Source organism: Leptonychotes weddellii, chromosome 9, assembly GCF_054177405.1.
Source record: "Leptonychotes weddellii isolate Sample4059 chromosome 9, ASM5417740v2, whole genome shotgun sequence".
NCBI lineage: Eukaryota > Metazoa > Chordata > Mammalia > Carnivora > Phocidae > Leptonychotes > Leptonychotes weddellii.
In genome coordinates this window covers 3,752,128-3,778,960 of record NC_138377.1, presented here as the reverse complement: position 1 = coordinate 3,778,960, position 26,833 = coordinate 3,752,128, and the positions used below count along the sequence as shown (strand labels likewise).

At 45.6% G+C, this 26,833-nt stretch overlaps 1 protein-coding gene across 12 annotated transcripts in view; it reads left to right on the top strand.

The window, feature by feature from the left end:
• Nucleotides 1-26,833, top strand: part of WDR25 (WD repeat domain 25) — a 140,864-nt gene that overhangs the window by 68,574 nt on the left and 45,457 nt on the right. For all 12 annotated transcript variants that reach the window (XM_081829929.1, XM_081829937.1, XM_081829936.1 and 9 more), the window contains one exon: nt 17,615-17,762. In XM_081829929.1, coding sequence (XP_081686055.1) covers nt 17,615-17,762 — 148 coding nt within the window. The remainder of the gene's footprint in view (nt 1-17,614; nt 17,763-26,833) is intronic.

Genomic DNA, 26,833 nt, shown 5'->3' with positions numbered 1-26,833 from the left:
GCTGTGGCCATGCTGAGAGCTGATGGGGAATGGCGGAGCTGGGAAGACTGGAGGACGCAAGACTGCAGCCTGTCTTCTGAGAGAGAAGAAAGATTGTGTAAGAAGCCGTCAGTAACACTAGTGTTGACTCATGGCAAAATTCTAGAAGGATTAGAAGGATTTGTGTGAAAACTTTGGGTTGCAAGCAACAGAACACCCAGTTCCTAGTAGCTGAAGCAAAAAAGTGAGTCTGTTGGCTCAGAGGTGACAAGGTCAAGGATTGTGCAGCTTCAGGCATGGCTGCCCTCGGGGGCCCAGGTGTCCTTGTGTCTTGGTCTCATCTTCTCTGTCTCTGGCATGCCCCGGTCCCAGGGACATGTCATGCCTCTGGTGGCCCCCTTTTGGCTTCAGGGCGACTCCTTTGCTACCCCAGTGGAAAGGAAATGCCTCTTCCCTTTTACTGCCCATGGAAGGCCTGGGCTTGTACCTCATTGCCTCCAGTTGGCCAGGCCTGGGTTACATGTCCTTTGTAGAAGTTAGAGTCAGTGCCTCATGTACCCCAGTGACTGAGTGGGGTTTGAATGGTTCTCCATGGAAGGGTGGGATGCTCATACCAGAAAAAGGGCAAACGGACATTGGGCTGGCAGTAGGATCCAGGGCATTGCAGGATTAAAGACAGATGTGCTTGCCAAGAACCAGCATTCATTCACCAAAATCATTCATCCTTCTGTGAGTTCTTAGGCTCATAGGATCTGTGTGTATTGAGGCTGGAGACCAAGTCAATCTTGATTTGGAAAGGCATGTGACTCTTAAAGAACCCAGGCCTTTAGAACCTTAGAGATTTCATCTCATCCTTCTTTTATAGAGGAGCAGGAACCAGCCCAAAGTCCCCGTGGTGCCAGAGTCCAGGCTATTCTTGTGAACATAGAGAGAGAGGTGTTTACCAGGTGAATAATCATGGCTTGTTGAAAAATAGCACCCAACTGAAAGAATTCATGATTAATGCTCAGAGTAGGGAAGGTCTCTCGTGGCCGAAGGGCATTATACTTAGCATTCTTTGATTCCACAACTTAATAATAAACAAATTGGTGTTATGGAGGGGAGATCTGCTCTTCCAAGCTGGAGATGACTGTAGCTAAGATAGTCATCCTTGTATCTATCTGTATGTCTCTCCATCCATCTGTCATTCATCCATTCCATCTATCCCTTCATTTATCCAACAAATATATATTGAGCCAGACCCTGTTCAACACCCTGGGAATATAGAAGTGAACAAGATAGAGAATTAATAGCGTCCTTACTCTCACAAAACTTACATTTTAGTGGGAGAAGCAAACAAAAACCAAACAAACAAATGAAATAAATATGTTGCTTTGAAGTAGAGTAGAGCCAGCTAAGATGAAGGAGAGTGAGGGGAGCAGTGTTTAAATCGGGTGGTTTAGGGACTGTGTCTGAGTAGAGACTTGAGTGAGCCCTGTGCCTGTCTGGAGAGAGCATTCTAGGTACAGGGAAAGGAGGTGTGCGGGCCCTGCGGCTGAGGGTCTGATGTGTGCAAGGAGCAGCCAGGTGGCTACTGTGGCTTGAGTGGAGATGGGGAACCATGGGGCTGGGGGGGTTGTCCAGCGGGGGAGAGGTGGGACCTGACTTCTGACTCAGAGGGCCACTTGGGCTGCTGTGTGGCAGCAGATTGTGGGGCTGAGTGGTGGCTGAGACCCCAGTTTTGAGGCTCTTGTGGGGGTGCAGGGGAGAGTTGTTGGTGTCTCAGATGAGGGTGGTAGCAGCAGAGCTGATGAGAAGTGGATACATTTGGGGTATATTTGGACGATGGAGCTGACAGGTGAGGGGGAAAGCACCTGAGGAGGTCTATAGTACTTTGGAGCGCCACATTAGGAGGCAGTGATTCAGTGGGGGAGTTAATGTGAAACAGCTAAGGGGCTGTCAGTGGGCAGAGGGGTCAGTCTGGCTTGGTGCTGTGTTCTCCACAGAGCAGGGTTAGGAGCAGTTGGCGGACCATGGGGTATGTTGCAGGTGGAAGAGTGTTGGTGTTAAGCCAGCAGGCTCTTGAGCCAGACTGCCTGGTCCCGATTCTCTGCTCTACCTCTCACAGTGTGACCCTGGGGGAGATGACCTCTCTGTGCTTCAGTTCCTTCATCTGTCAGATAGCATTTATAATAATATCTACCTCATCGATTGTGGTAAGGTTTGGGTTAATTCTTGCAAAGTGCTTAAAAGCATGCCTGATGTGTATTAACTGCTGAATTCTTGATGACTGTTACCTGGAGGTGGGAGGTGAGGTGGTATTTTGTCTCAGAATAATGTCCGGGATTGTGATGCCTTCAGAAGGGGCTCTGACTCCTCTTGGAGTCCTGTACTCATCACTGCTGGACATGCTGCACCACCTGCTGGGGATCCTGCAGGCTGCTGAGGGGTCACCCCACTCTACAAGGAGGGTGGACTTGATGACCTCCAGCTCCCCATGCGTTCTTTAGCACCCTCTGTGATGTGTCTTGCTCTTAATCCTTTCTACGCTAAGAAAACTCTTCTTTGCCCTTTTGCAGCTTCTGCTGACATTTAAAACTCCTTCCCTTTGTACTGACCTTATTGAATAGAGAGAATAATTTCTTGGAATTCTCTGTATAATGAATGCTCATGTACTTACAGATTCTGATTGAGTTTCTCCTCATTCTTTCCTTTAAGGGATCTTGCATCATTTGGTATAGAAAACATTTTAGGAAGCACTTAGGAAGATGGTGTAAAATGAAAAGATTCTTTGGTTCTCACTATTTCTGCAAATGTGTGCCCCTTGTAGCACATCTATCAGCCGAGGTACCCTGCCCTTAGGGAATCAAGTGAAACTGGTTCAAACTTCTATGCCATGTATCCTAGGAACCCTGCAGGTTTCCCAGGCTCTGTACAAGCTTTCCTGAAGCTGACAGGGCTGGGGGAGTAGTGTGGTGGGATCATCTCCTCAAATCATTCCTGGCTTCTCATTCCTGCCTGCAGTTTATAGATCACTTCTGGCCTTCTTGTCACCTCTGTGACACAGCAGCGCACACACACAACAAATACTCCAATCTCCTCACTCTTCTAAATATTCCTACCAGAAGGCAGGGTGCAGGGAGATTGTTACTGAAGTATTGGGGTAAAGGGTTGTGTATGTATGGCAGGCATGGGGGTGGAAGTGGGGAGGTGGGGTGATGTGTTACCCTCCAGTACTACAAAACAGATGCTTAAAACTGGGTATTAGATGTGGCTTCCAGTAATGAAGGAGCAGTTCCTATCAGAATAACTGTACAGCTGACAACCATAAACTCTGAACAACAACAACAACAAGCTACCTGAAGGTATTGGAGAGCAACAAAAAGCAGGCAGATACTGGAAGGGAGCTCTTAGAACAAGGAAATGGCACTGGGTGAGTCTCCTGCTTTTATGTTTTCCTGCCTGAGGGTGGGCTCCAGTCCATGCCAAGCAGAGCAGCTAAAAGTTGGATAGAAAACCTGCAGTGTTACTGACTTGAAGAAGCAGAGGACAGACTTTGGGGCAACCACAGCAGCTGGAAAGTAAGGAGGGAAATCTTAGAAAGGAAAGAGTCAGAGAAGAGGAGCCATAAATTCTGTGTATAGGCTCTACCCAGATCTCTGGATGACTTCTGAACCCATGCATGGAGCAGAGATGTCCCAAGCAGCTCAGCTAAGGCTAGGAGAACTGAATAGAAATTTCTGCTGCTGCATACAACAGAGGAGACAGTTTAAAATGTGAGTAGAGCCAAGTAAGCTGACTGTTTTTTTAAAAAAATTGTTCTTCAGAGAAACATAACAATCCAGAGTTTATACAACATAAATTTGGTATATCTAGTATTCTACCCCAAATTACTCACTATAGGAAGAAATAGGAAGAGGGGACCCATAGTCAAGAGAAAGGCAATCAGTGAAGCTTGTCTGCAAGATATCCAGATGTTGAAATTAGCAAAGTATTTTAACACAGTTATTATAAAAGTGCTGAAGGACACAAAGGAAAATATATTCACAATGAATAAAAAAGATAGGAAATCTCTGTAGAGAAATAGCATCTATAAAGAAAAACAAATGGAAATCCTAGAACTGGAAAATATGGTATCTGAAATAAAGAATCAATCATTTGGACTCCATTGCAGAATGGAGATATCAGAAGAAAGAGCCAGTGAACTTGGAGATAAAACAAATAGATACTATTCAACCTGAAAACAGAGAAAAAGAATATGGGGAAAAAAGAACAGATACTCAGGGACCTCTGGACAATATCCAAAGATATTTGTGTAATATATATTGTAATACTGTATGTATAATTGTGTTGCAGAAGGAGATGAGAGAGAATGAGGAAGAAAAAACTATTTGAATAACTAATGCCAGAAAACTCCCCCAATTTTTTTTTGATGAAATATGTATATTTACAGATTCAAAGGAAAAAAAAAAACTTTGCAAACTCCAAGCAGGACAAATACAAAGAGAATCACACCATGGCATATCATAGTCAAATGTGGAAACCAAAGGTAAAGAAATTTTTTTTTTTTAAAGATTTTATTTATTTATTTGACAGAGACATAGCAAAAGAGGGAACACAAGCAGGCGAGTGGGAGAGGGAGAAGCAGGCTTCCCGCAGAGCAGGGAGCCCGATGTGGGGACCCTGGGACCATGACCTTAGCCAAAGGCAGACACTTAACGACTGAGCTACCCAGGTGCCCCAAAGAAAAAAATTTTAAAGTAGCCAGAGAAAAATGAATACCACGTGGAGGAGAATAATGATATGAAAATCACTGACTTCTCATCAGAATCTGTGGAGTTCGGAAGCAGTGGAATGGCATCTTTAAAGTGCTGATAAAAAAACATAAAAACATGTCAACTCATGATTCTGTATCCTCTAAGAATGCAGGTGAATTAAAGACATTTTCAGATAAATGACAACTAAGTGAGAATTCATTGACAGCAGACAGGCACTACAGAAATGTTAAAGGAAGTTCTTTAGGATAAAGGAATATGATACCAGATAGGAACTCAGATCTTCAGGAAGGAGTGAAGAGCCTGGAAATGGTAGATATGTGGGAAAATATAGAAGATCATTTTTTCCTCTTAAATAAAAAAAAATACATATGACTATTTAAAGCAAAAATGATCATATTACTTGTGGGGTTTATAACATGTGGATGTGATACATGCAACAACTATAGAGTAAAGAATGGGCTTGGATAAAAGACATGGTTTCAAGCTTCTTATATTTTCTGTAAACTGGTACAATATTAACTGTAAAAAGACTTTGAAATATTAAGAATGCATACTATAAGCCCCAGAGCAACCACTAAAAAAATAACATTGAGGAATAGCTAACAAGCCAATAAGTAAAATGGAATTGTAAAAATAGTTATTTCAAAAGAAGACAGTAAAGGAAGAAGAGAGAAATAAAACAGAGGTAAAAACAGAAAATAGCAAAATGATAGATGTAAATCTGATCATATCAACAATCATATTAAATGTAAATGGATTAAACACTGCAGTTGAAAGAGATTATCAGAATGGATACAAAAGTAAGACTAAATTATATGCTCTTGAAAAGAGGTGTACTTTAAGTAAAAAAAGAAAGAAATAGGCTAAAAGTAAGTAGCTGGAATAAAGAGATACCATCCAAATAGTAGGCATAAAAGAAAATTGGAAGTATTGTTAATATTAACCAATAAAATAGACTTCAAGACAAAGGACATTACCAGAGATAAGAAATAATACATTTCATAGTGATTCAAGAATCAAGAACTTACCAGGAAGACATAACAATCATGTATGCACTGAATAACAGAGCTTCAAAATACATGACAATTTTTTCATAGAATTAAGGGAGAATAAAAAGATTCATACTTATACATGGAGATTTTAACACTCCGCTCTAAGTAATTGGTTGAACAACTAGACAGATCAATAAAGATGGAAGATCAACTACCTTCACTTAATTGACATTTATAGAATGCTATACATAACAGGTGCAGGATACATTTGCTTTTCAAATTCAAATAGTACTTTACTAAGATAGTTCATAAACAAAGGATTGAAGGTCATTTAAAAAGACTGAAACAACAGGGAGCCTAGTTTCTGTTTACAGTGGAATTAAATTAGTAATAAATAATGAGATACTGAACAATACGAAAAACTATAAACATTTGCAGTTAAGCCACACACTTCTAAATAACTTATGGGGACTTACACTTTCAGCTAAGCTGGAGTAATAGGGACCAGATTTATGCTCCAGTCTTTTTTTTTTTTTTTTTATAAATATTTTATTTATTTATTTGAGAGAGAGAATGAGAGAGAGAGAGCACATGAGAGGGGGGAGGGTCAGAGGGAGAAGCAGACCCCCTGCCGAGCAGGGAGCCCGATGCGGGACTCGATCCCGGGACTCCAGGATCATGACCTGAGCCGAAGGCAGTCGCTTAACCAACTGAGCCACCCAGGCGCCCTATGCTCCAGTCTTAAATGATTTAAAAAATCAGACAAAATATAAGAAGCAGTGGTTTTTCAGACATTGAACACTAGGCAGTGTAGACAGTGATGCCTGAGAGAGGGGGAAGCAAAATGAAATGGGCCCTGTGAGTGCTCCAGCTGACTGCCTGGTGAGAGTTTCCAGACTGCAGCACAGGGAGGAGAAACCCAGAAGGGTCCCAGTGGTCATTCTGACCCGAGGAGACAAAGCTGGGAGTCCAGGAAATCATGGCTACTAGAGTTCTTAGGACAGAGAAGCAGAGATCAGAGAGATGCACCTAGAGAAAGCTCCAGAGATCTGTAGGAGGCTCCTTCAGAGTCTTCAGTGGAGTACTTGATCAGCATGTGTGTGAGGAAGTTCCTTGAAGCGGGAGAAGAACCACTCAAAAAAAATAGGATGAATAATCCCCAGAGCTCACAAGGCCAAGAAGAGTTCATAGTGCCACAAACCAGAGTGGGAAGTCCTCATAATTCATTAGAGTGTTCTCTTGGTAGCAGGGTAAAATAGCCCTAGACTAAATGGTGCTCTGGTCCCTTCTATCAGAGCTTTGAAACTATCCTGGCAAGGAGTGAATGGTTTCCAAGTTATTTATGTCCCAGAACAAACCTCAGGAATACATAAATATAAAACATCCACTAAAGTAAAATTCACTGTGTCTGGCATCCAAACAGGGATTACAAGGAAGACAAAGAAGTAGAAAAAACCAACCTATGATTAGAAGAAAAGTCGATCAATAGAAGCAGACCCAGAAATGGCACAGATGGTGCAATTAGTCAATAAGAATATTAAGCCAGCTATTATAAATATGCTCGATATATGCAAAAAAGGCAGAGAAAAGCATGAGCATGTTAAGGAGGGACAGGGAAGATAGAACAAAGATCAAAATTGAACTCTAGAACTGAAAAAAAAAATCTCAGATGAAAAATGCACTAGGTAGGATTAACAGCAAATCAGAAACTAAAACGTTAGCAAATTTGAAGACATAGTCATAGACACATTTTAGAATGTAATACAGAGAGTAAAAAGCTTGGGGAAAAAATGAACAGAGTATCACTGAGCTGTGGGACAATTTCAGGCTCACCTGATATACATGAAATTGAAGTCCTCAAAGGAAGAGCAGAAGAAAATATTTAAAGAAATAACAGCTGAAAGTTTTCCACATTTGATGAAAATTAGAAACAAGAATAGAACCAAGAACCGCAGTGAACCCTAAGCACAAGAAACATGAAGAAAAAAGTTCACCAAGGTACGTCTTAATGGAATTTCGTATAACCAATGATAAAGAAAAACATTTTGCGAACAGCCAGATGGGGAGAAAAAGGCAAGTTACATACTGAGGTATGAAGATAAGGATGACAGCAGACTTCTTATTGGAAATAATGCCAGAAGCCAGTGGAACAATGTAAAGTACTGAAAGAAAAAAGAACAAACCAAACCATTGTCAGTCTAAAATTTAATACCCAGCAAAATATGTGTTTAAAACAAAGGCAAAATGCTTTTTTAGACATTTATAAGCTGAAGTAATTCATCACCAGCAGACTTTCATTATGGGAAATGTTAAATAAATTTCTCAAAGCAGAAGGAAAATGATGCCAGATAGAAATCTACATTTACACAGGGGAATGCTGAGCACCAGAAATGGTAACTATGTGGATAAATGTAAATAATTTTTGTTCTTACTTAAAAATAACTTTAAATGATGATTGTTTAAAATAAAAACAATAACCATTTTTTTATGGGGTTTGTATAAAATGTATGATAATGCATACAAGCTGAGATGGGGAAATGGTATGTATTATTATTATGGTTCTTATAAAACAAGCACTAATATTACTTGAAGGTAGACTGTGGTAAGTTACAGATGAATGCTATAAACCTTAAGATAACTAGTAATAAAACAAAACAAAGATTTATGGTTAGTAATTAACAATGGGAGATAAAATGAAACAAAAAATATTCAATTCAAAAGAAGGCAAAAAAGGGATAGAGGGAACAAAGGATAGATGAGATGAATGGAAAATAAGTAGCATGGGGTGCCTGGGTGACTCAGTCGGTTAAGCACCCCACTTTTGATTTTGGCTCAGGTCATGATCTCAGGTTCGTGGGATCAGCCCTGAGTAAGGCTCTGTGCTCAGTGAGGAGTCTGCTTGTCCTCCCTCTGCTCCTCCCTGGCTCCCACTCTTTCTCTCTCTCTGTCTCTCAAATAAAGAAATTAATAGCATCCTTAAAAAAACCACAAGAAAATAAATAGCAAATTTAAACCCAAACTGTATCAATAATAGATGAAATGGTCTAAATACCTATCTATGTATATATGTACATATGTATGTATGTAGAAAGTATGCACAAGTGGGGGCAGGGGGAGGGGCAGAGGGAGAGAGAGAATCCCAAGCAGGCTCCACACCCAGCATGGAGCCTGACTTGGGGCCTGGTCTCAACGACCCTGAGATCATGACCTGAGCCAAAATCAAGAGTTGGACACTTAACTGACTGAGCCACCCAAGCACCCCAGTCTAAATACCCATTTATTTATTTATTTGATTTTATTTATTTATCTGACAGAGAGAGACACAGTGAGAGAGGGAACATAAGCAGGGGGAGTGGGAGAGGGAGAAGTAGGCTTCCTGTAGAGCAGGGAGCCCGATGCAGGGCTCGAACCCAGGACCCTGGGATCATGACCTGAGCTGAAGGCAAACGCTTAATGACTGAGCCAACCAGGTGCCCCTAAATACCCATTTAAAAAGACAAAGATTCTTAGATTGGATAAAATGTCAACTATACAATGCCTACAAGAAACTGACTTTAAATATTAAGGTGCAAGGAGTTAAATGTGAAAGGATAGGATAAGATATACCATACGAATACTAATTTAAAAAAGTTAGAGTGGCCATATTAATATCAGACAGTAGATTTCAGAGCAAAGAATATTAGCAGAAATAGAGTTATCTTATAATGATGAAGCAGTCAGTTCATCAAAAGACATACCATTAGGTGCATAAATATTTATACACTTAATAAGAGCTTTAAAATACATGAAGCAAAACTTGTAGAACTGAATGAAGAAATAATCAAATCCACAATTATAGTTGCAGGTTTCAACACCCTTTTCTCAATAATTAATAGGTCAAGTAGACAGAAAATCAGTAAAGATATAGAATATTTGAATAACACTGTCATGCAGTTTGGCCTAATTGACATTTATAAAACACTCTATGTAACAACAGCAGAATGTACATTCTTTTGAAGTGTACATAGAATGTTTACCAGGGTAGACCAAATTCTAGGCCATAAAACAAGTCTCAGTAAATTTAAAAGGATTGAAATCATTCAAAGTATTTTCTCTAATGGTCATGGGATTAAATAAAAAATCAATAACAGGTATCTGGAAAATTTCCAAATATTTGGAAACTAAAAACACACTTCTAAATAATCCCTGGGTCAAGGAAGAAACTGTTAGGGAAATTAGAAAATATTTTGAACTGAATGCAAATGACAGCACAACATATGAAAATTTGTGGAATGTAGTTAGAGCAGTTCTCAGCTGGTAATTTATAGCACTAGATGCCTATATTAATAAAAGAAAAAAAAGAAAACTTCAAATCCATGATCTCAGCTTCCACTTTAAGACATGAGGCAGAAAAAGAGCAAATTCAACCCAGTGTAAGCAAAAGAAAGGAGATTAAGATAAGAGCAGACATAATTGAAATAGAAAACAGATAAATAGTAGAGAAAAATCAGTAAAACCAAAAGCTGGTTCTTTGAGATCCTTGAAACTGATAAACCTGCAGCCACACATCAGGAATAAAATAGAAAAGACACAAATTACTAACATAATGTGAGAAGTGACTTAATACAAATTCTAAGGATATTAAAAGGCTACTAAGGTAATGTTATGATCAACTTTATGCCAGTGAATTCTGCAACTTAGATGACATGGATAAATCCCTTGAAAGACCCAAACAGGAAAAACTCACCCCTGAAGAAATTGATAACTCCCAAAGCCCCATATCTATTAAAGAACTTGAATTCATAGTTAAAAACCTTCCCACAAAGGAAACTCCAGGCCCAAATGACTTCACTAGTGAATCTTAACCACATATTTAAGAGAAATAATACCAGTTTTGTGTCTCTCTTAAAATTTATATTTTGAAGTCCTAATCCCCAGTGCCTCAGAATGTGTCCTTATTTGGAGATAGGGTCTTTACAGAGATGAATCAAGTTAAAATGAGGTCATTAGGATGGGCCCTAATCCAGTATAATTGGTGTCCTAATGAAAAGGGGAGATTTGGAGACAGACAAGCATACAGAGAGAACACCATGTGAATGTGAAGACAGCTATATATAAGTGAAAAGGAAAGATCTGGAACAGGTCCTTCCCTCACGGCCCTCAGAAAGGGTCAACCCTGCTAAGACTTGATTTCTGACTTTTAGTTTCCTTAATCATGAGATAATACAATTCTGTTGTTTAAGCCACTCAGTTTATGGTACTTTGTTATGGCAGCCCTAGGAAGCTACTACACAATTCTATTCAAACTCTTCTAGAAAATCATAGAGAAGGAAACTTTTTTCCAACTCATTCTGTGAGACCATCATTACCTTATACCCAACAAGAAAAAGACATTGTAAGAGAAGAAAGTGATAGATCAGTATCTTTCATGAACATAGGTACAAAATTTTTAAATAAAATTTTAGCAGATTAATCCACCTATGTGTGTGTGTGTATGTATGTGTGTATGTGTGTATACATACATACTTATTTCTGTGTGTTTATAATATTATGACCAAGTAAAATCTGTCTCAGGAATGCAAGGTTCACTTAATATTTGGAAATCAATCAGTGCATTTCAGCATATTAACTATAAAAGAAGAACTGAATGATCATGTGAAGAGATACAGAAGGACCATTTGACAATATACAGTATTCATGTCTGATAAAAACTTTTGCAAACTAGAAATAGAAGAGAATTTTCTCAAACTGATAAGGGGCATTTATGAAAACATTAGCTTTCACATTATACTTAACTGTGTAAAAAACTGCTTTCCCCATCAGATCAGGAACAAAGCAAGGGTGTCCACTCTCACCATGTCTATTCAGCATTGTACTGGAGATTCTAGCCAGTGCAATAAGGCAAGAAAAAGAAACAAAAGATATCCATATTGGAAAGGAGAAAGTAAAACTGTCTTTTATTTGCCGAGAACCCAATTGTCTATGTAGAAAATTCTACTGAATCTACAAAAAAAACTTCTAGAATTGAAAAGTTGGTTTAGCAATTGCAGAATTCAAGGTCAATATGCAAAAAGTAATTGTATTTCTATGTATTGGAAATGAAGAACCAGAAATTAAAAATCAAAAATACCATTTATAATATCAAAACATGAACTAATTAGGGATAAGTTTTACAAAAGATGTGCAGATTTTTTCATTAAAAAACTACAAACCATTGCTTAGAGAAATTAAGGAAGACCTAAATAAAAGGAGAGACATATCCTATTCATGCATTGGAAGACTCAGTGTTGTTAAGACATCCCCCCAGACTGGTCTGTAGATTCAGTGCAATTCTAGCCCTTGACACACACACTGTAAAGGAATCCCAAAGCTTTTGTAGGCAGGTGGCTTGGTGAAGGTTTGGGCCCCGGTTGCACAGGCTTGCTGAGCTAGTGAGTCTGACAGTGGTCTCTAGAATGATATCCTGGGGCAGCAGGGGCTGGGTCAAGGGGTGGAGAAGAAGCCGGGAGGTGCAGCTGAACTAGGAATGTCTGCAAGGTAGGAGCTCTCAGGGAGGGGCCAAATGGGAGGCAAGGTTCACCCAGAAGTTTGATAGCCATTATGTCCAAGTGGTAGAATTATGGATGATTCTTATTCTCTTCTTTGTGTTTCTCTGTCCCCCACCCCCCCCACCCCTCCCCGAGCAGACTTCTAATATAACCAGAGAAACCACAGTCTTGTAGTTGATTCCTATGGGATATTGTTTTTTTGCATACCTATATAATTTGAATATTTTACAAGGAGATTGTATTTGTTTTGTAATCAAAAACAAGGTGGACAGGTAGGCAGGAAGAACATTGCTAAAGCAGTAGGTCTTAAGAGACTGTGAGGAACTCCTGGTGGGCCCATGTATCAGTAACCAGGACATGGAAACCACAGTAAATATGGGACAGCCAAGCAAATGTACATTTTACTTATTGTGTTCTTTCTGAATCTGACTTCTGTTGGACACATAGAATGTCTCTCTCTAGTTAATGCATCAAGTCATCTTAGAACATTTGACAGAAGACTTAACTCCTTAATTCCATAGAGGCAGATTGGGATCTCTAATTACTTAATTGAAAAAAGGTACACACTTCAGCCTGCCACAGTGTTTGGGAATTAATCTTTAAAACCTGACAGTGAACATTAAATTCAATTAGGGAGAGCGATTAGCAGAGATTCTTCTCTCCTTCACCCTGGGTAGCTTTGAGAAGTGGCTGACTGGTCTGCATTGATTCTGACACTATGCTTGTGTATATATCAACCAGGAGAGCCAAGTATGCATTTTTCACTTCAGAGGAGAGTTATCAGACAATTTACAGATTGATGGATTTCCTTAAACATGTCTCCATGGCTGATTCAGAAGGCCCCCTGGCCACGAATTCAGACTCACCAGTTTGCTGCTTTGGGCCTTGGTGTTTTCTCCTCCTCTTCTCTTTTCTTCCCCTGCTCCTCCTCTTCCTCCTTTCTTAACTTTCTCCTCCTCCTTATTTTGTTGGTTCTACCTTCCAAGCAAGGCCACTTTTCCACGGCCTCCAACTGGTTCCAACCGTGCTGCTCTCTCCCCTGGATTCTTGCAGAAGCTCCACACTGTCTTCCCATGTCTCCCTTGCCCCGCACGCTCCTCCTGGCACAGCAGCCAGAGGGGTCCTGTTTCTGCCTGCAGGATTCTTCCCCAATTTCTGTACAGCTCCTTTCCTCACCCCTTCAGGTCTTCCTTCAAAGCCACCTTCTTTGAGAGGCTCTTCCTGGCCACCATTTCAACTCCTTCTCCTGACCTTAGAGCTCCTTTCCTGCTCACTTATGCCCTCGGTCTTTACCACTACCTTGTATGCTACATAGATTCTGCTTGTTTATCTTGTTTAGTGTCTGTCTCATTGAAGGCAGAGGTTTTTGTCTTAGTTGTTTACTGCTGAACAATGCCTGGCTAATGCAGGTACTCAGGAAATGTTTGTTGAATGAATGAAAAAATGAGTTTTTAAAAAATTTTTATTTATTTTTTTAGAGTTGGGGAGGGGCAGAGGGAGAGAGAGAATCTTAAGTAGGCTCAATGCTCAACACGGAGCCCAGTGAGGAGCTTGATCTCACAACCCTGAGATCATGACCTGAGCCGAAATCAAGACTCGGACGCTTAACTGACTGAGCCGCCCAGGGGTCCCAAAAATGAATAGTTTAATAGATGGAAACATTTTGGAATATTTGCTTCAGAGCATAGTCAGTCTCTCTCTCTCTCTCTCAGAAATACAGCATAGTGTTCACAGTACCCTTCTGTCAGCCCCGCCCTCCCCCGCCACTCCCTGGAGTGACCCTCATCTTCATACATATTGTTACAGTCTTACTGCAAATGCACAAATAAACATGATAGAATTTTGCATCATGTGTTTTTTTTTTCTTTTTTAAGATTTTATTTATTTATTTGACAGAGAGAGACAGCGCGAGAGAGGGAACACAAGCAGGGGGAGTGGGAGAGGGAGAAGCAGGCTTCCTGCTGCGCAGGGAGCCTGATGCGGGGCTCGATCCCAGGACCCTGGGATCATGACCTGAGCCGAAGGCAGACGCCTAACGACTGAGCCACCCAGGCGCCCCCCCATCATGTGTGTTTTTAAGATTGTATAAAATGCATACAGCACAGGATTTACTGTTTTAACCATTTTCAAGTGCACAGTTCAGTGGCATTGAGCACATTCACATTGCTGTGCAACCATCATCACCATCCATCTCTATAACTCTTTTTGTCTCACAAAACTAAAACTCTATCCCCATTAAACACTGACTTCCCACTCTCCCCTCCCCCAGCCCCTACCCCCCCATTCTCCTTTCTATAGCTATGATTTTGACTATTCTAGGAACCTCGTGTAAGTGGAATGATACAGTATTTGCCCTTCTGTGTCTGGCTTATGTCAGAAGACACTCAGCACAGTGTCTTCAGGGTCCACCCATGTTGGGGCAGGTGTCAGAATCTCCTTCCTTTTCAAGGCTGAGTAGTATATGGATGGACCACGTGTTGTTGATCAATTCATCTGTTGATGGACACTAGGGTTGTTTTCGCCTTTTGACTCCTGTGAATAATGCTGCTATGAACTTTGGTGTGCAGGTATCTCTTTGAGACCCTGCTTTCAGTTTTTTGGGTATATACACACAAGTGGAATTGCTGGATCCTGTGGTGACTCTATGCATAATTTTTAAAAAAGATTTTATTTATTTGAGAGAGAGTGCGAGAGAGAGCATGAGCAGGGGGGAGGGGCAGAGGGAGAGGGAGAAGCAGACTCTCCGATGAGCAGGGAGCCTGAGGATGACGTGGGACTTGATTCCAGGAACCTGGGATCATGACCTGAGCTGAAGGCAGATGCTTAACTGACTGAGCCACCCTGGCGCCTCTTTGCATAATTTTTAAAGAAACTGTTGTACTGTGTCCACACAGGCTACACCTTTTCACATTCCCCCCAACAGTGCACGGAGCTTCTAGTTTCTCCACATTCTCTCCAACACTTGTTCTTTCCTTTCTTCTTCTTCTTTTTTTTTTTTTTGATAGAAGCAATGTTTCCTGTTTTTATAACTTATATGGTATCTTGCTGCATATATGCAGCTTGTCTTATGTAATCAATATTATGTTTTTTATTGCTCAGCCATGTCAACCCTGTAGGTGTAATTCATTAATTTTACTTTATTTTTTCTATTAAAGAGTCATACTTGTACATAGTTTTGAAAAAACTGCACTCTGTTCTACCACAAACTCCCACTCCACTTTGAAGGCTTCTGGCTGTTTCTTTCATTATTTCTGTCCATATTTCTAACTTTTTTTTTTTTTTAAGTAGGTTCCATGCCCAATGTGGGCCTGGAACTCATGCTGAGATAAGAGTTGCGCACTTATTTGTGGAACATAAGGAATAACATGGAGGACATTAGGAGAAGGAAGGGAAAAATGGGGGGGGGAGTTGGAGGGGGAGATGAACCATGAGGGACTATGGACTCTGAGAAACAAACAGGGCTTTAGAGGGGAGGGGGGAGGGGGGATTGGTTAGCCTGGGCACGTACTGCATGGAGCACTGGGTGTTATATGAAAACAATGGATCATGGATCACCGCATCAAAAACCAATAATGTATTGTATGGTGACTAACATAACATAATAAAATTAAAAAATAAAAAATAAATAAAAGAACAGTTGTGTGCTGTATCAACTGAACTAGCCAGGCACACCTCTGTCCATATTTCAAATGTAAATGCTGCTCTTTCTTGATTTTTCAGTTTGAGACCCCAGCTATTAACCCCTAAGAAGGAAAAAAGGATCTGAGCTCTATTAGCATTCTTTGATGGCTGCTATTGACCTCTTGTTTTCTTAAGCTCAGACATTTACATATGCCCAGGAAATATACTTTCAGAACTCTGATCCTTTGCATTTTGAGGAAGTTCTGGATGCAGCAGGATGAATTTTCCCATCTTGAAAGGGAAGTCTGTCTCTGGATCGGGTCTGTGGATGTGTGGGTACACTTTGGGTTATTAGGGAAATGAAGGACATGAAGCTTGGGTTCTCTGATGTAACTGAGAGAGGGCCAGAGAGCACTGCTGGTAAGAGCTGCGTGTGTGGCCAGCCCCAAGGAGCACACCCACCAGCCCCACTCATTCCTCACCACAGTCCTTGGGATGGGGCTCTTCTTATCCCCACTTCATGGAGGAGGAGACTGAGGCCCAGCGAGGCCAAGCTGCTTGGCCAAGTCACCTGCAAGCAGAAGCGTCACATGGGAGGCACTTGGCTCCGATGCCCATGTTCTGGCTGCCGGTGCTCTCCCTGCTTCTCATGTTCGATCCTCTAAGCCACCTCAAATGGTGGGTGGGAGCATCCCCTGCTTCCTGTAGTGACAGGGAAGGTAGGAGCCTAGCCCTGCTAAGTGTGTGTGTGTGCCAGGCCCAGAGCCAGCCCTGTCAGGCTCCATGCTAACCAGCCTTTCCCTGGGGTTCCTGGGAGAGCTGGTGAAGGGCTCTCTCATGTGTGGAGTGGCCCTGGCTCTTAGAATGTGCAGTTTATACTTGAGGGTTTAAGAATGTATTTCAGAAGTCATTGAATGTACATGGGGCTTTCTGCCACGGGCCTCATCACCATGGAAAGCCAGGGTGGGAATGAGGGACCATACCTTCTCCCTAGGAAAAAGAACAGCTGGCCCTTTGGGCAGATACTGGCTCTTTACCTCACTGTAAGCACAGGTGTGGCAAGGCTGTTTTGGATCTTACTCTTAAAGCGGGACCCTGAAGATAGCCTGACCTGGTGCAGTGTCCACTCCAGGGCTCACAAAGCCCCGTCTCAGAGGACAGATGTCAGAGATGCAGGCAAGACTGGGCTACAAGACAGTGAACAGAGCAGGATGTTTGGTGGTGAGCAGCTGCAAAGTGGATGGGAAGGGTTGGGTGGCTGAGTGGCAGAACTTGGGCATGCTGTTTTCTTTTTTTTTTTTTTAAAAGATTTTATTTATTTATTTGAGACAGAGAGAATGAGAGAGACAGAGAGCACATGAGAGGGGGGAGGGTCAGAGGGAGGAGCAGACTCCCTGCAGAGCAGGGAGCCCGATGCGGGACTCGATCCCGGGACTCCAGGATCATGACCTGAGCCGAAGGCAGTCACTTAACCAACTGAGCCACCCAGGCACCCCGGCATGCTGTTTTCTTGGGGGTTCCCTTAACCCCAGGAAAGGTTTTGGGAAAAACCCCCCCTCACCTCGCCAGCCCCAAGCCTTTACACTTCAACAAGGAAAAGTCTAACAGTATTGTTTGGTTGGTAAAATAACAGGCATCTAGTTCCACTATGAGACCCTCTCCTCCTGTAGAGGGGCCAGGCTGAGCCCCGGAGGTCAGGCCCCCATGTTTGACATCTGGCACTGTGTTTGCCTTGTAGGTGTGGAACGCCGTGGACTCGGGCCGCTGCTTGCAGACCTACTCCCTGCACAGTGAGGCGGTGCGGGCTGCCCGCTGGTCTCCCTGTGGCCGGCGCATCCTCAGCGGTGGCTTCGACTTCGCCCTACACCTAACAGACCTTGAAACAGGTGTGTTTCACGGCATTGTTACCCCGAGGCACCCCTTCCTCACCCGGAAGCTTCTCTGGACGGTCAGCAGCCACAAGCTGCACACGGTTTCAGGGCAGTAGGAGAGAGCCCACGGGAGAGGCTCACACTTGGTGAGCAGGTTTCCAGGGTGTTTGCCCGGAACCAGGACTCTCCACAGGGGGTTTGAGAGACAGAGGACAGAGCCGCAAGGTTGTCTCAGCCCCAAGCTGTGGGGCTGGATAAAGAGGTGGCTTTTTAATCAACTTCTGACATGTAATTTGTACCAAAATAGATTTAGCTTTATCACGGTGTCCTTTGGTTGAAATCAGTTTAGAATTCCTGTCAATTCATTATCGTTGAAAGGCTGTAAGGAATGATTCCAGCTCATAAGGAAAGTCTGCAAACGAGTTCTGCTTTAGTGCCTACACTGAAAAGGCATCTGGGTAAGATGGATTTGTGCTGGGTAAATCCTAAGGGGGCTCTTGACAAGCAGGGCGAGAAGGAGAGATAAGGCAGCGGAAGACTACCGGGGGCTCCTGTGCAACAGGCACTCTCAGCCCCTAATCCAGCCACAGCCCCCCGAGTGGGGTCCTGTCTGTGCTCCTCAGGTGAGGCCAGAGCTGGCTTGAAACCTCTGCCCCTGACTCAGGCTGGCTGGTCTCAGCACCCATGTTGCCTTTCCCTCCCTGGGCTTCTTCTGGTCACTTTTCTGCTGGACAGAGTTCCCACCCTTCCCTGGGGTGTCCCCTTCAGTCTTCAGAGAGGCCTCTCCCGCTCAGCAGTCTCCCAGGGCCTGGCAAGCAGGAGGTGACAGTTCTGGGCCCAACCACACAGCTCCTCCCCCACAGGTATGCATTCTCCAGAGTGGAGGGGGTGCAGGGAAGGAGCACAGTGGATGGATTGGGGTAACTGTGGGGGTCGTTTCCCGACCCGAGCACCCTCATCTCCTCTGGCCTGCTGAGGGGTGGTCCTGCAGCTCCTCTGACTGAGCCCCATGCGCCCTCAGTGGGGATGATGAAAAGACCGATGGCTGTGTCAGTGGCCAGTACTGTGCCGCAGGCTTTAAAAATAACATGCAGTCCTCACCACAGCCTGCTGCCCTGCTTCTTTCCCCCGTTTTATAGGTGAGAAGCCTGAGGCTCACTGCAGCGAGTAGCTTGCTCAGAGCCTCCCAGTGGCGCGTGGCAAGTGGGGATTTAGAGCCATGCCTGCAAGTGCAAATCCTGTGCTCTTTTTTTTTTTTTTTTTTAAGGATTTTATTTATTTGACAGAGAGAGAGAGAGCACAAGTAGGCAGAACAGCAGGGAGAGGGAGAGGAAGAAGCAGGCTCTCCACGGAGCAGGGAGCCTGACGTGGGGCTCGATCCCAGGACCCTGGGATCATGACCTGAGCCGAGGGCAGCCGCTTAACGGACTGAGCCACCCAGGCGCCCCTCCTGTGCTCTTTCTACATCTATATGGTGTTTTTCTTCTCAACAAAGTGTTTCCCCAACCATTTGTGATCTTACCGTGAGCCCCGCAGGGCCGATGAGGGGGCCATGGCTCAGGGATTTGGTGCCACTTAGTTGGTGATGACTGCAGCAGGTAATGTTCTCCTACAGCCTTACAAACGGGGTCTCATTTAGGCCCCACTCACCCTTCAGGGCCGGCACCACCAGACTCCTCTTTTCACGCACAGGTCTGCTCGGTTCACTGTGTTTCTATGTGCCCAGTAAGCCATGCTCAGCATTGGAGACACAGAGGTGAACAAGACCCAAAATCCACCCCAGAAGCTCTTGTTTGCTGGGGGAGACAGAAGTGCAGAGAGAATCCCAGATTACAGTGAGGGAGTGAGATACAGGAAGTGCAAGAACATCTAGCCTAGAAGATCAAAAAAGACTTCTGGGAGAAAGCGGAACCTACCCTGAGGCAGGAACGAGGGGGACAGAGGATCCAGGTGAAGGGGGCATGGTTGAGGGGGAGAGAAATGGGTTCTCAGTAGACAGGACCGTGAGGACAGAGTTGGTACAAGAACATGAACTGTGTGGTGTGTGTGGAAATGTGGGGTGCAGGGATCTGGGGCAGCGAGTCTGGAGGTGCAGGAACAGGAGCTTGAGCTTCATGCAGTTCCTGGCCTATGAGGTATGCATTCTCCAGGCACTGTTCCCCATTCCAGGGTCACTGAGCACCCCTGGGTACCTGCACTGCCCACCCACAGAGCGAAGGAGTGATGCATACTGGGGGGGTGGGGTGGGATGTTGGATTAATTAAGTACAAGTTCATTTGATAACATTAATGGATTCCTAGTGGCCCTTTGTCCTAATGGATCTTCTCAATCAACAGATGTTAAAGAGACAGTTCCATTGTGTGTGTGGGTGTGTGTGAGTGTGTGTGTGTGGGGCGGTGGTTCTGAAATTTTTAGATGTTGAGTCTTCCTGCCTGACAAGTTAGGGACTGCCACAGCAGATGGCGGTAGGGGGCCATTGTTGAGTTTGGAGCAGGAGAGAATCACGGCTTGATTTGTACTCTGGGCAGTTCTCCCTAGTGTCTGCAGCTGGTTGGGAATGACCTGAGGCAGGGTGGAGAGCAGGAGGAGGGGAGAAGGCATGCCTTGCCCAGTTGGTGGCAGAACTTCAGGGACAGAAGCTTGTCTGGCCCCAGGCCCAGCGCGCTCCTCCAGCTGTGGTGTGTTGGGTGGTATAGGGAAGGCGCAGCCCCGTCCTCAGGGCTTTGCCTGAGATGGAGGACTTTTCCAGTCCACCCACCTCCCGGGAATAGCACTCCTCACCTGGTTCATCTGTTGAGAGCTCAGTTCCAGTCATTCAGTAGGTACTTACTGAGTACCTACTATGTACAAGATCTGGTGGGGTGAGCTTGTTGGTGAGCTTATTGGATATTCTTTGTCCTTTGGGGACAAGGCTCTCAGGGTTTGGACCTCACCCTTGGGGAAGCCCCCCAGCCCCTAGATGGGACCTCTCTTGCCAAGCGGGTTGCTGGTTTCTGTGTCTGTCTCCCTGACTAGTGTGGGCACTCCTTGAGAATGGGACCTGTCGTGGGAGTTTTGGTGTCTCCATCATCTGGCCAGGGCTGGCTCGGAGCAGCTGCTCAGTGTGTGAGTGGAGGCTGGTCCTTGTGGGGCAGTGAAACCCATCAGTGGCTGCCAGGGTAGGCGAGTAGGCTCTCCCCGGGTCTCCCACCTCAGCTCTGCATCCCCACCCCAGGTTGTACTAGGTGCTTTCTTTAGCAGAGGTTGGTGGGCTTGGGCAGCCCCTATGGCTCTCGGCCTGGTTTGACTTATCTCATCCTTTCTCATCACTGAGTCTGATTTTCCTTTTTACTTGATCTGCCTCTTTCCGCCCTTGGCGATTTGGCTTTTTCATTTCAATCTAATTAGAACTCCCTGCCAGGAGAAGGCAATGCAGGGCGTTCTCACCGCAGTGCTTTGGGAATTAGTCACTCGGTGCCCATTGTCGTTAATGGGAATTTGGCGCCAAGGCCATTTATCCTGGTGTCTTCAATCAATACAGTTAAAAATCTGTGGATTCTAAAATGTCAATACCCGGCCTGAAATATGGAGGACCAGCAACATTTTATCTCGTTAATTTATAGTTCTGACGGGCTGTTGGCTTATAAGACAACCATGAATCAACACCTAAATAAAATCCACTCACAGATTCATTATTTTTGGTGCTCCCGCTTCAGTCTGTAATCTTCCTAACAAAACGTCTTTAGTGCATAAGGCTGAGGTGGCCTCAGGGAACCCTGGCCGACTCCACCAGGGCCCGAGTGTCACCTGGCTTATGAGTCAGCTGTCCTGCACGCCAAATCGGCCAGTCTCCTCAGCATCCCCCCGAAGACCTCGAAGACCTCGTTCAGTTCAGTTCTGCTGGCACTGGTCTCTTGCAGTTTCCAGCCCCTCAGGCAGTTGCCCCCAGCCTGGCTGTTAAGGCCTCAGGGGTATGCAGGGCCTCGTACTTTGCATTTGTTGACTGCAAAGGAGATTTTCCTCTCCCTGGAGCCCCAGGGCCCTGGCGGGAGAGGGCACCCTGTCCTCCTTCCTTTGACCTGGTCAGCTCTCTTGATATGCATCCAGACATCTGTGCAATGCCACCTGGTCCCAGGTAGCTGATGCCGGATGCAGCGCCGTGGGATAGAAGGAGCACGGATGGGGTGCAGGTGTGTTCTTCCACTTACCTGAGCTGGGTATCCCCGGGGAAAGTTCCTTCACCTCCGTTTCCGCATCTGTGGAAGGGGGTAACAGGACCTGTCTGGTGGTGGGGTGGTTGAGGGGAATAGCTGAGATAATGTTTGCGGGTGCTTTACAGAATGCCTGGCCCAAGGTAGGCACTCAGCAAAAGATGTCCCTTCCCTTCCTCCATCACTGCCCCATGAGACCCTTCAGATGGTGGGAAAGAATGACCTTGTTCCTGCTGAGTGTCCAGAGAACCCCAGTTGCTGGGCCATTTCCTCATATAGAGTGGCTTTGGTGGCTCGGCTTCAAAAGCCCCAGTCTGATGATCCCCCAGCCGGCTTACTAGTGTGGCCCTTGGTCCACTGTGTTGGTCTGGGGGGCAGGCTGGGAAGAAAACAGGCCTTCCTGGGTTCTCCCAGCTTCTCCTCCATGTTTTGCTTCTCCTACTGGTGGTAGGCTAGCCGCTTCCTCCTGGCGATGGGATGGCAGCTGCCCTTTATTTTGGGTGGGCATGCAGACCTCCCACAGCCCAGCCTGACCCTCTCTCCAGAGCTCCAGGCACCCAGTGCTGGAGAAGGTCCATGGCCTTCTTTACTCAGATACCTGCCCGCAGCCTTGCCATCCCCAGCCCCTGGTTATCTCCTCCTGCTCTGGGGGTCCCTGTGTCTTTCAGGGGTGGGTTATGGGGCATGAAAATGAGCAGCCAGCTGGGACTGGACCCATACATGACCCTTTCTCTTGTTTTCCAAGAAGTGTGTTCTGGTCATCGTGATTGGGTCCCCCATCACAGAAGCACTCTAGGAAAGGGGAATATCCCATTGGCTGAGTGTGCACCGTGGGCCAGGCCCTGGGTGATGTAGCCCCGGTTCCTAGCACTCTGCTTGGCCTGTATCAAGCTGAGATGAATAAAGAGATGTTAGTCCCCTTGCTTATTATGTATTTAGTCCTTACTCTAACCTGTGAAGACAGTGTTTTTATCCCCATTTCATTGACCTAGACACTGAGGCCGGGAACATTCAGGGACTTGCTCGAGGCCTCACAGCCAGCAGTAACAGAGCTGGGATCCACCTCTGGCCTGTGTGACTGGCAGAGGCTGCCACGTCTGTTTCCCTGCCATGGACGAACTGTTTGCTTAAGGGAGCCTGCTTGGCTCTCCCCTGGGTAGCTGGCTCGCCACCTATGGAGGATAACTTAGGGTCTCCAGGAGGAAGGCGACTGAGATGGATCTTGACTGGGCCTTCTGAAGGAGGCTTCTCTGGCTGTTGACAGCCACCGCTGCAGTGGGAGAAATGTTAGCCCTGACAATTTGAGTACCCTTGGCATAGGAAGGGTGAGAAGCATCCAAATTCAAACTCTGCTGAAGAGGACCAGGAGCTCATGGCTTTAGAGAAGAGGCTGCAGATGGGGCTCCTTTTGGGCTAAGTGGTGCCACCCACCAGGTCTTGGAGGAGGTGCCTGCAGAGAGGCCTGGGCGTCTCCATTCTTCGGCTTTTGAGCACCATGACTGAGTGTCCCCCCAGTACAGCTCAGGGGGACTCAGTTAGGCATCCTTCAGGTGCCTGTGGAGGCAGGAGGGCAGACACCCAGCTACATCATGAGCCCCCAGCCAGCGGGCACATGTGCAGCTCCTGGTGGTACTGGCACGTTTTGTGTTGTCAGTCCTTTGGGCTCAGGGGTTTTGCCACTGGATCTAGATATGGAGTCTCTGAGGGGCTCTGGAGCCCAGTGAGGTCTGAGCTGACATTGGTCCTGGTGCTGCCCTTCCAGTGCCTTCTTGTCCAGAGCAGCTGCCCACACTCCCTCCCGCTGATGCAGGCGCCCCCCCAACCCCCGCTGACTCCTCTGCTTTTCCCTTGTCCTCAACCACCCCTCTTTCTTCTAAGCTCATTCCTTCACTGATGCCCCATTCCTGGCCCACTTTTAAATGAGCTTGTTCTCAGGGCTGTGCCCTCTTCGGCCCTGGGCACTCCGCCCCATTCCCATGCACACCCTTTCCTTTCACTCTGAAGAGTTTTTCTCTCCAGTCTCAGCCTTGTTTCCTCCCCTCTTTCCATAGCTTTGGGGTGAGAAGCCGGCCCTAGTTACGGATATTAAATCCCCTGTTATTCAACGTCAGTGAAACACCCCGCCAGCCCGTGTCTCACACTTTGGGAGGTGCCTGCAGGTCCTGCCGCGTGTCCGTACACACCTGGGCCGTCACCCTCTGGGTGGATAAAAGGCGGGTTTTCCTCGACGGTGCTAGTTCACTGGCTACCATCACGGCCCGGGCAGCGTGTCGGCTCTGCGCATGCTCAGTGGCAGCTGTGCGGCCGTGTGGCTGTCCCTGCGGGTCAGGCAGCCCCTGGGGACTGACCGGAGCCCAACCGGAGCCTGAACACAGGAGCCTGCGGGGCCCCAGAAAGCCAACTTGAGGCAAAACTTTTGGACACACCTTGTTTGCAAGTTGAGAACTCTTTTTTTTTTTTTTAATTTTTAGAAAATTCAGTCTTGTCCAGATAATTGAGAGCAGTGGGCGGACTTGACGTAAAAGAGAGCTCACTGCCACGGCTGCTGTTTCTTTGCTGCTGCCGCCGGGCAGCCGCCGTCTGCGGGCCTGTCATCGGTCTGGGGCCTGCGGCTGCCGGGCCTCTTTCTGATTCAGGACAGCTTCTTCAGCTACACTTCATTCTGCTGGTTTGCGGATTGGAGAGGCCCGCTGGGCTGACCCGGAGACCCCCACTCGTCCACGGGGGACCTGCAGACACAGGCCCGTCTGCCTCTCACCCGGACCCTTCCCAGGACTCCGCCAGGCATGCCGAGACGGCCCCTGTTTCTGATTCATAGAGTTTGATTTGAAAGTTAGTAAGCTCCTTTTCTTGTTAACTTTGAGTCAGGATGGTTAGATTTACAGCTGGCCAAGTACTTCCCAGAGGATGAGTGTAACGATATTGATTTTAGCGAAATGAGTCATATGTCACCTGCCTGGGAACACAAGCTCAATCACCACGAGCCGACAGCATCAGCTTTCCCTTGTCAACGTCTCCCCTACATGTTCGTCCATGGATGTGAACAAAGAGCTAAGGAGAAGGAAAGGTCACGGATAGCTTGCAGGCAGGCGAGGAAGGGTGCAGAGAGCAGGACTCTGGGGTTAGACAGGTCTTGCCTCTCTCCCAGCATGGCTGACTTGTGTGGCCCTGGACGAGGCCTCACCTCCCTGAGCTTGCTTGCTTGCTTTCTTTTTTTTTTTTTCTCCCTGAGCTTTCATTTCTCCTGCTGTGAAATGGGCTAATTACACCTACCACAGAGGGTTGTGGCATGACACGTGCAAGCCGCACGCAAGCCTGGAGGTAACAGGTGCCATCTCCCTGCAGAGGAGGGCATGAACTTCCCCTCTCTTTCTTGGGGACCCATACTTGGCTTTCATCTGACCTGGATCAAATGTCTGTTGTGTGCAAGGAACTAGGCTGGGGGCCAGACATGCTGAGTGGAAGAGGAGGACCCTTTGGGGACCCAGAGCCTTGCATACGATAGAGTTCCCCAAGGTAGGCATTAGGGTGGACAGGCAGTGTTGCCCCAGCCACGTGGGTGGTCACCTGGGTCTCCAGCTGAGAAATGAAGGGGGCAACTCTGAGGAATTTCCTGGCTAGTGTTACCAGCTGCCTTATCTTAGCATCATTGGTGATGGAAGCATGGGTAGTTATAATAGTGTCAAGAGAACAAATTAAGTTTCTGCAATCTGTTTTAAACATATTTTTGCTCTAATGACGATTTATAGTTTATTTGTATCATTATTGATTCAAGGAGGAAAAGAAGTGATTTTTCCTAACTCCAAGAGGATCTGAACAGTTCTTTTTTTTTTTTTAAAGATTTTATTTATTTGAGAGAGAGAATGAGAGACAGCACAAGAGGGAAGAGGGTCAGAGGGAGAAGCAGACTCCCCGCCGAGCAGGGAGCCCGATGCGGGACTCGATCCCGGGACTCCAGGATCATGACCTGAGCCGAAGGCAGTCGCTTAACCAACTGAGCCACCCAGGCGCCCCTGAACAGTTCTTGTACTGGTTGAGTTCATTATAACCAGATCAATAAAGCCAGTGTTAGTGGATTAAATATTTAAAAACTCAATTTCCTATAAGCAGCATACAGTGAATAAATAGAACTTTCTATAACAAACCTGTAAACAAGCAAAGATAGTCTCAGGGTTAAAGGTTACGTAGCAACTAACCATTGTGCTTAAAGTAGCATCGCCAGAGGACGTGATAAACAAGGTACTTGATGTATGAGAAGGTAGAGTGGGAACAAATCTGACGAGAAAGGACCTTCACCTTCAGCGTGGCTAGTGTTCACGTTGGAGATAGTCTCCGATAAATATTTCCAGCCTTTGTCCATGTCTCTTCAACAAAATGTAAAGGCTAGCCCAGGGCATCGTGTTCTCATAGCCTCAAGATAGAAACTCCAGATCATTCCTCTCTCAAGGTTCCTGCTGTTAAAGACTTACAGCCTTTGGTTTTAGCTTTTTTCTTTTCTTTCTTTTTTTTTTTTTTTAATTTTATTTATTCATTTGAGAGAGAGAGAGAGAGCACAAACAGAGGGAGAGGCAGAGGGAGAGGGAGAAGCAGGCTCCCCGCTGAGCTGGGAGCCGGATGTGGGGCTCGATCCCAGGACTTGAGATCATGACCTGAGCCAAAGGCAGATGCTTAACCATCTGAGCCACCCAGGAGCCCCCTGGTTTTAGCTTTTAATTTAAGCAAGGATGAATTCAGTAATTTGGGGTTTAATTTTTTTCAAATAGTCAAAGGTTCCCTTTTGTTGTTTGCTTTTTGCCATGTCCTCCAGAACACTTTATGTTATATGTAGTATGTATGTTGTGTGTCGCCCTCCGGACAGCCTTGTGTGGCCCTGGACACACCACAGTGAGGGACCTT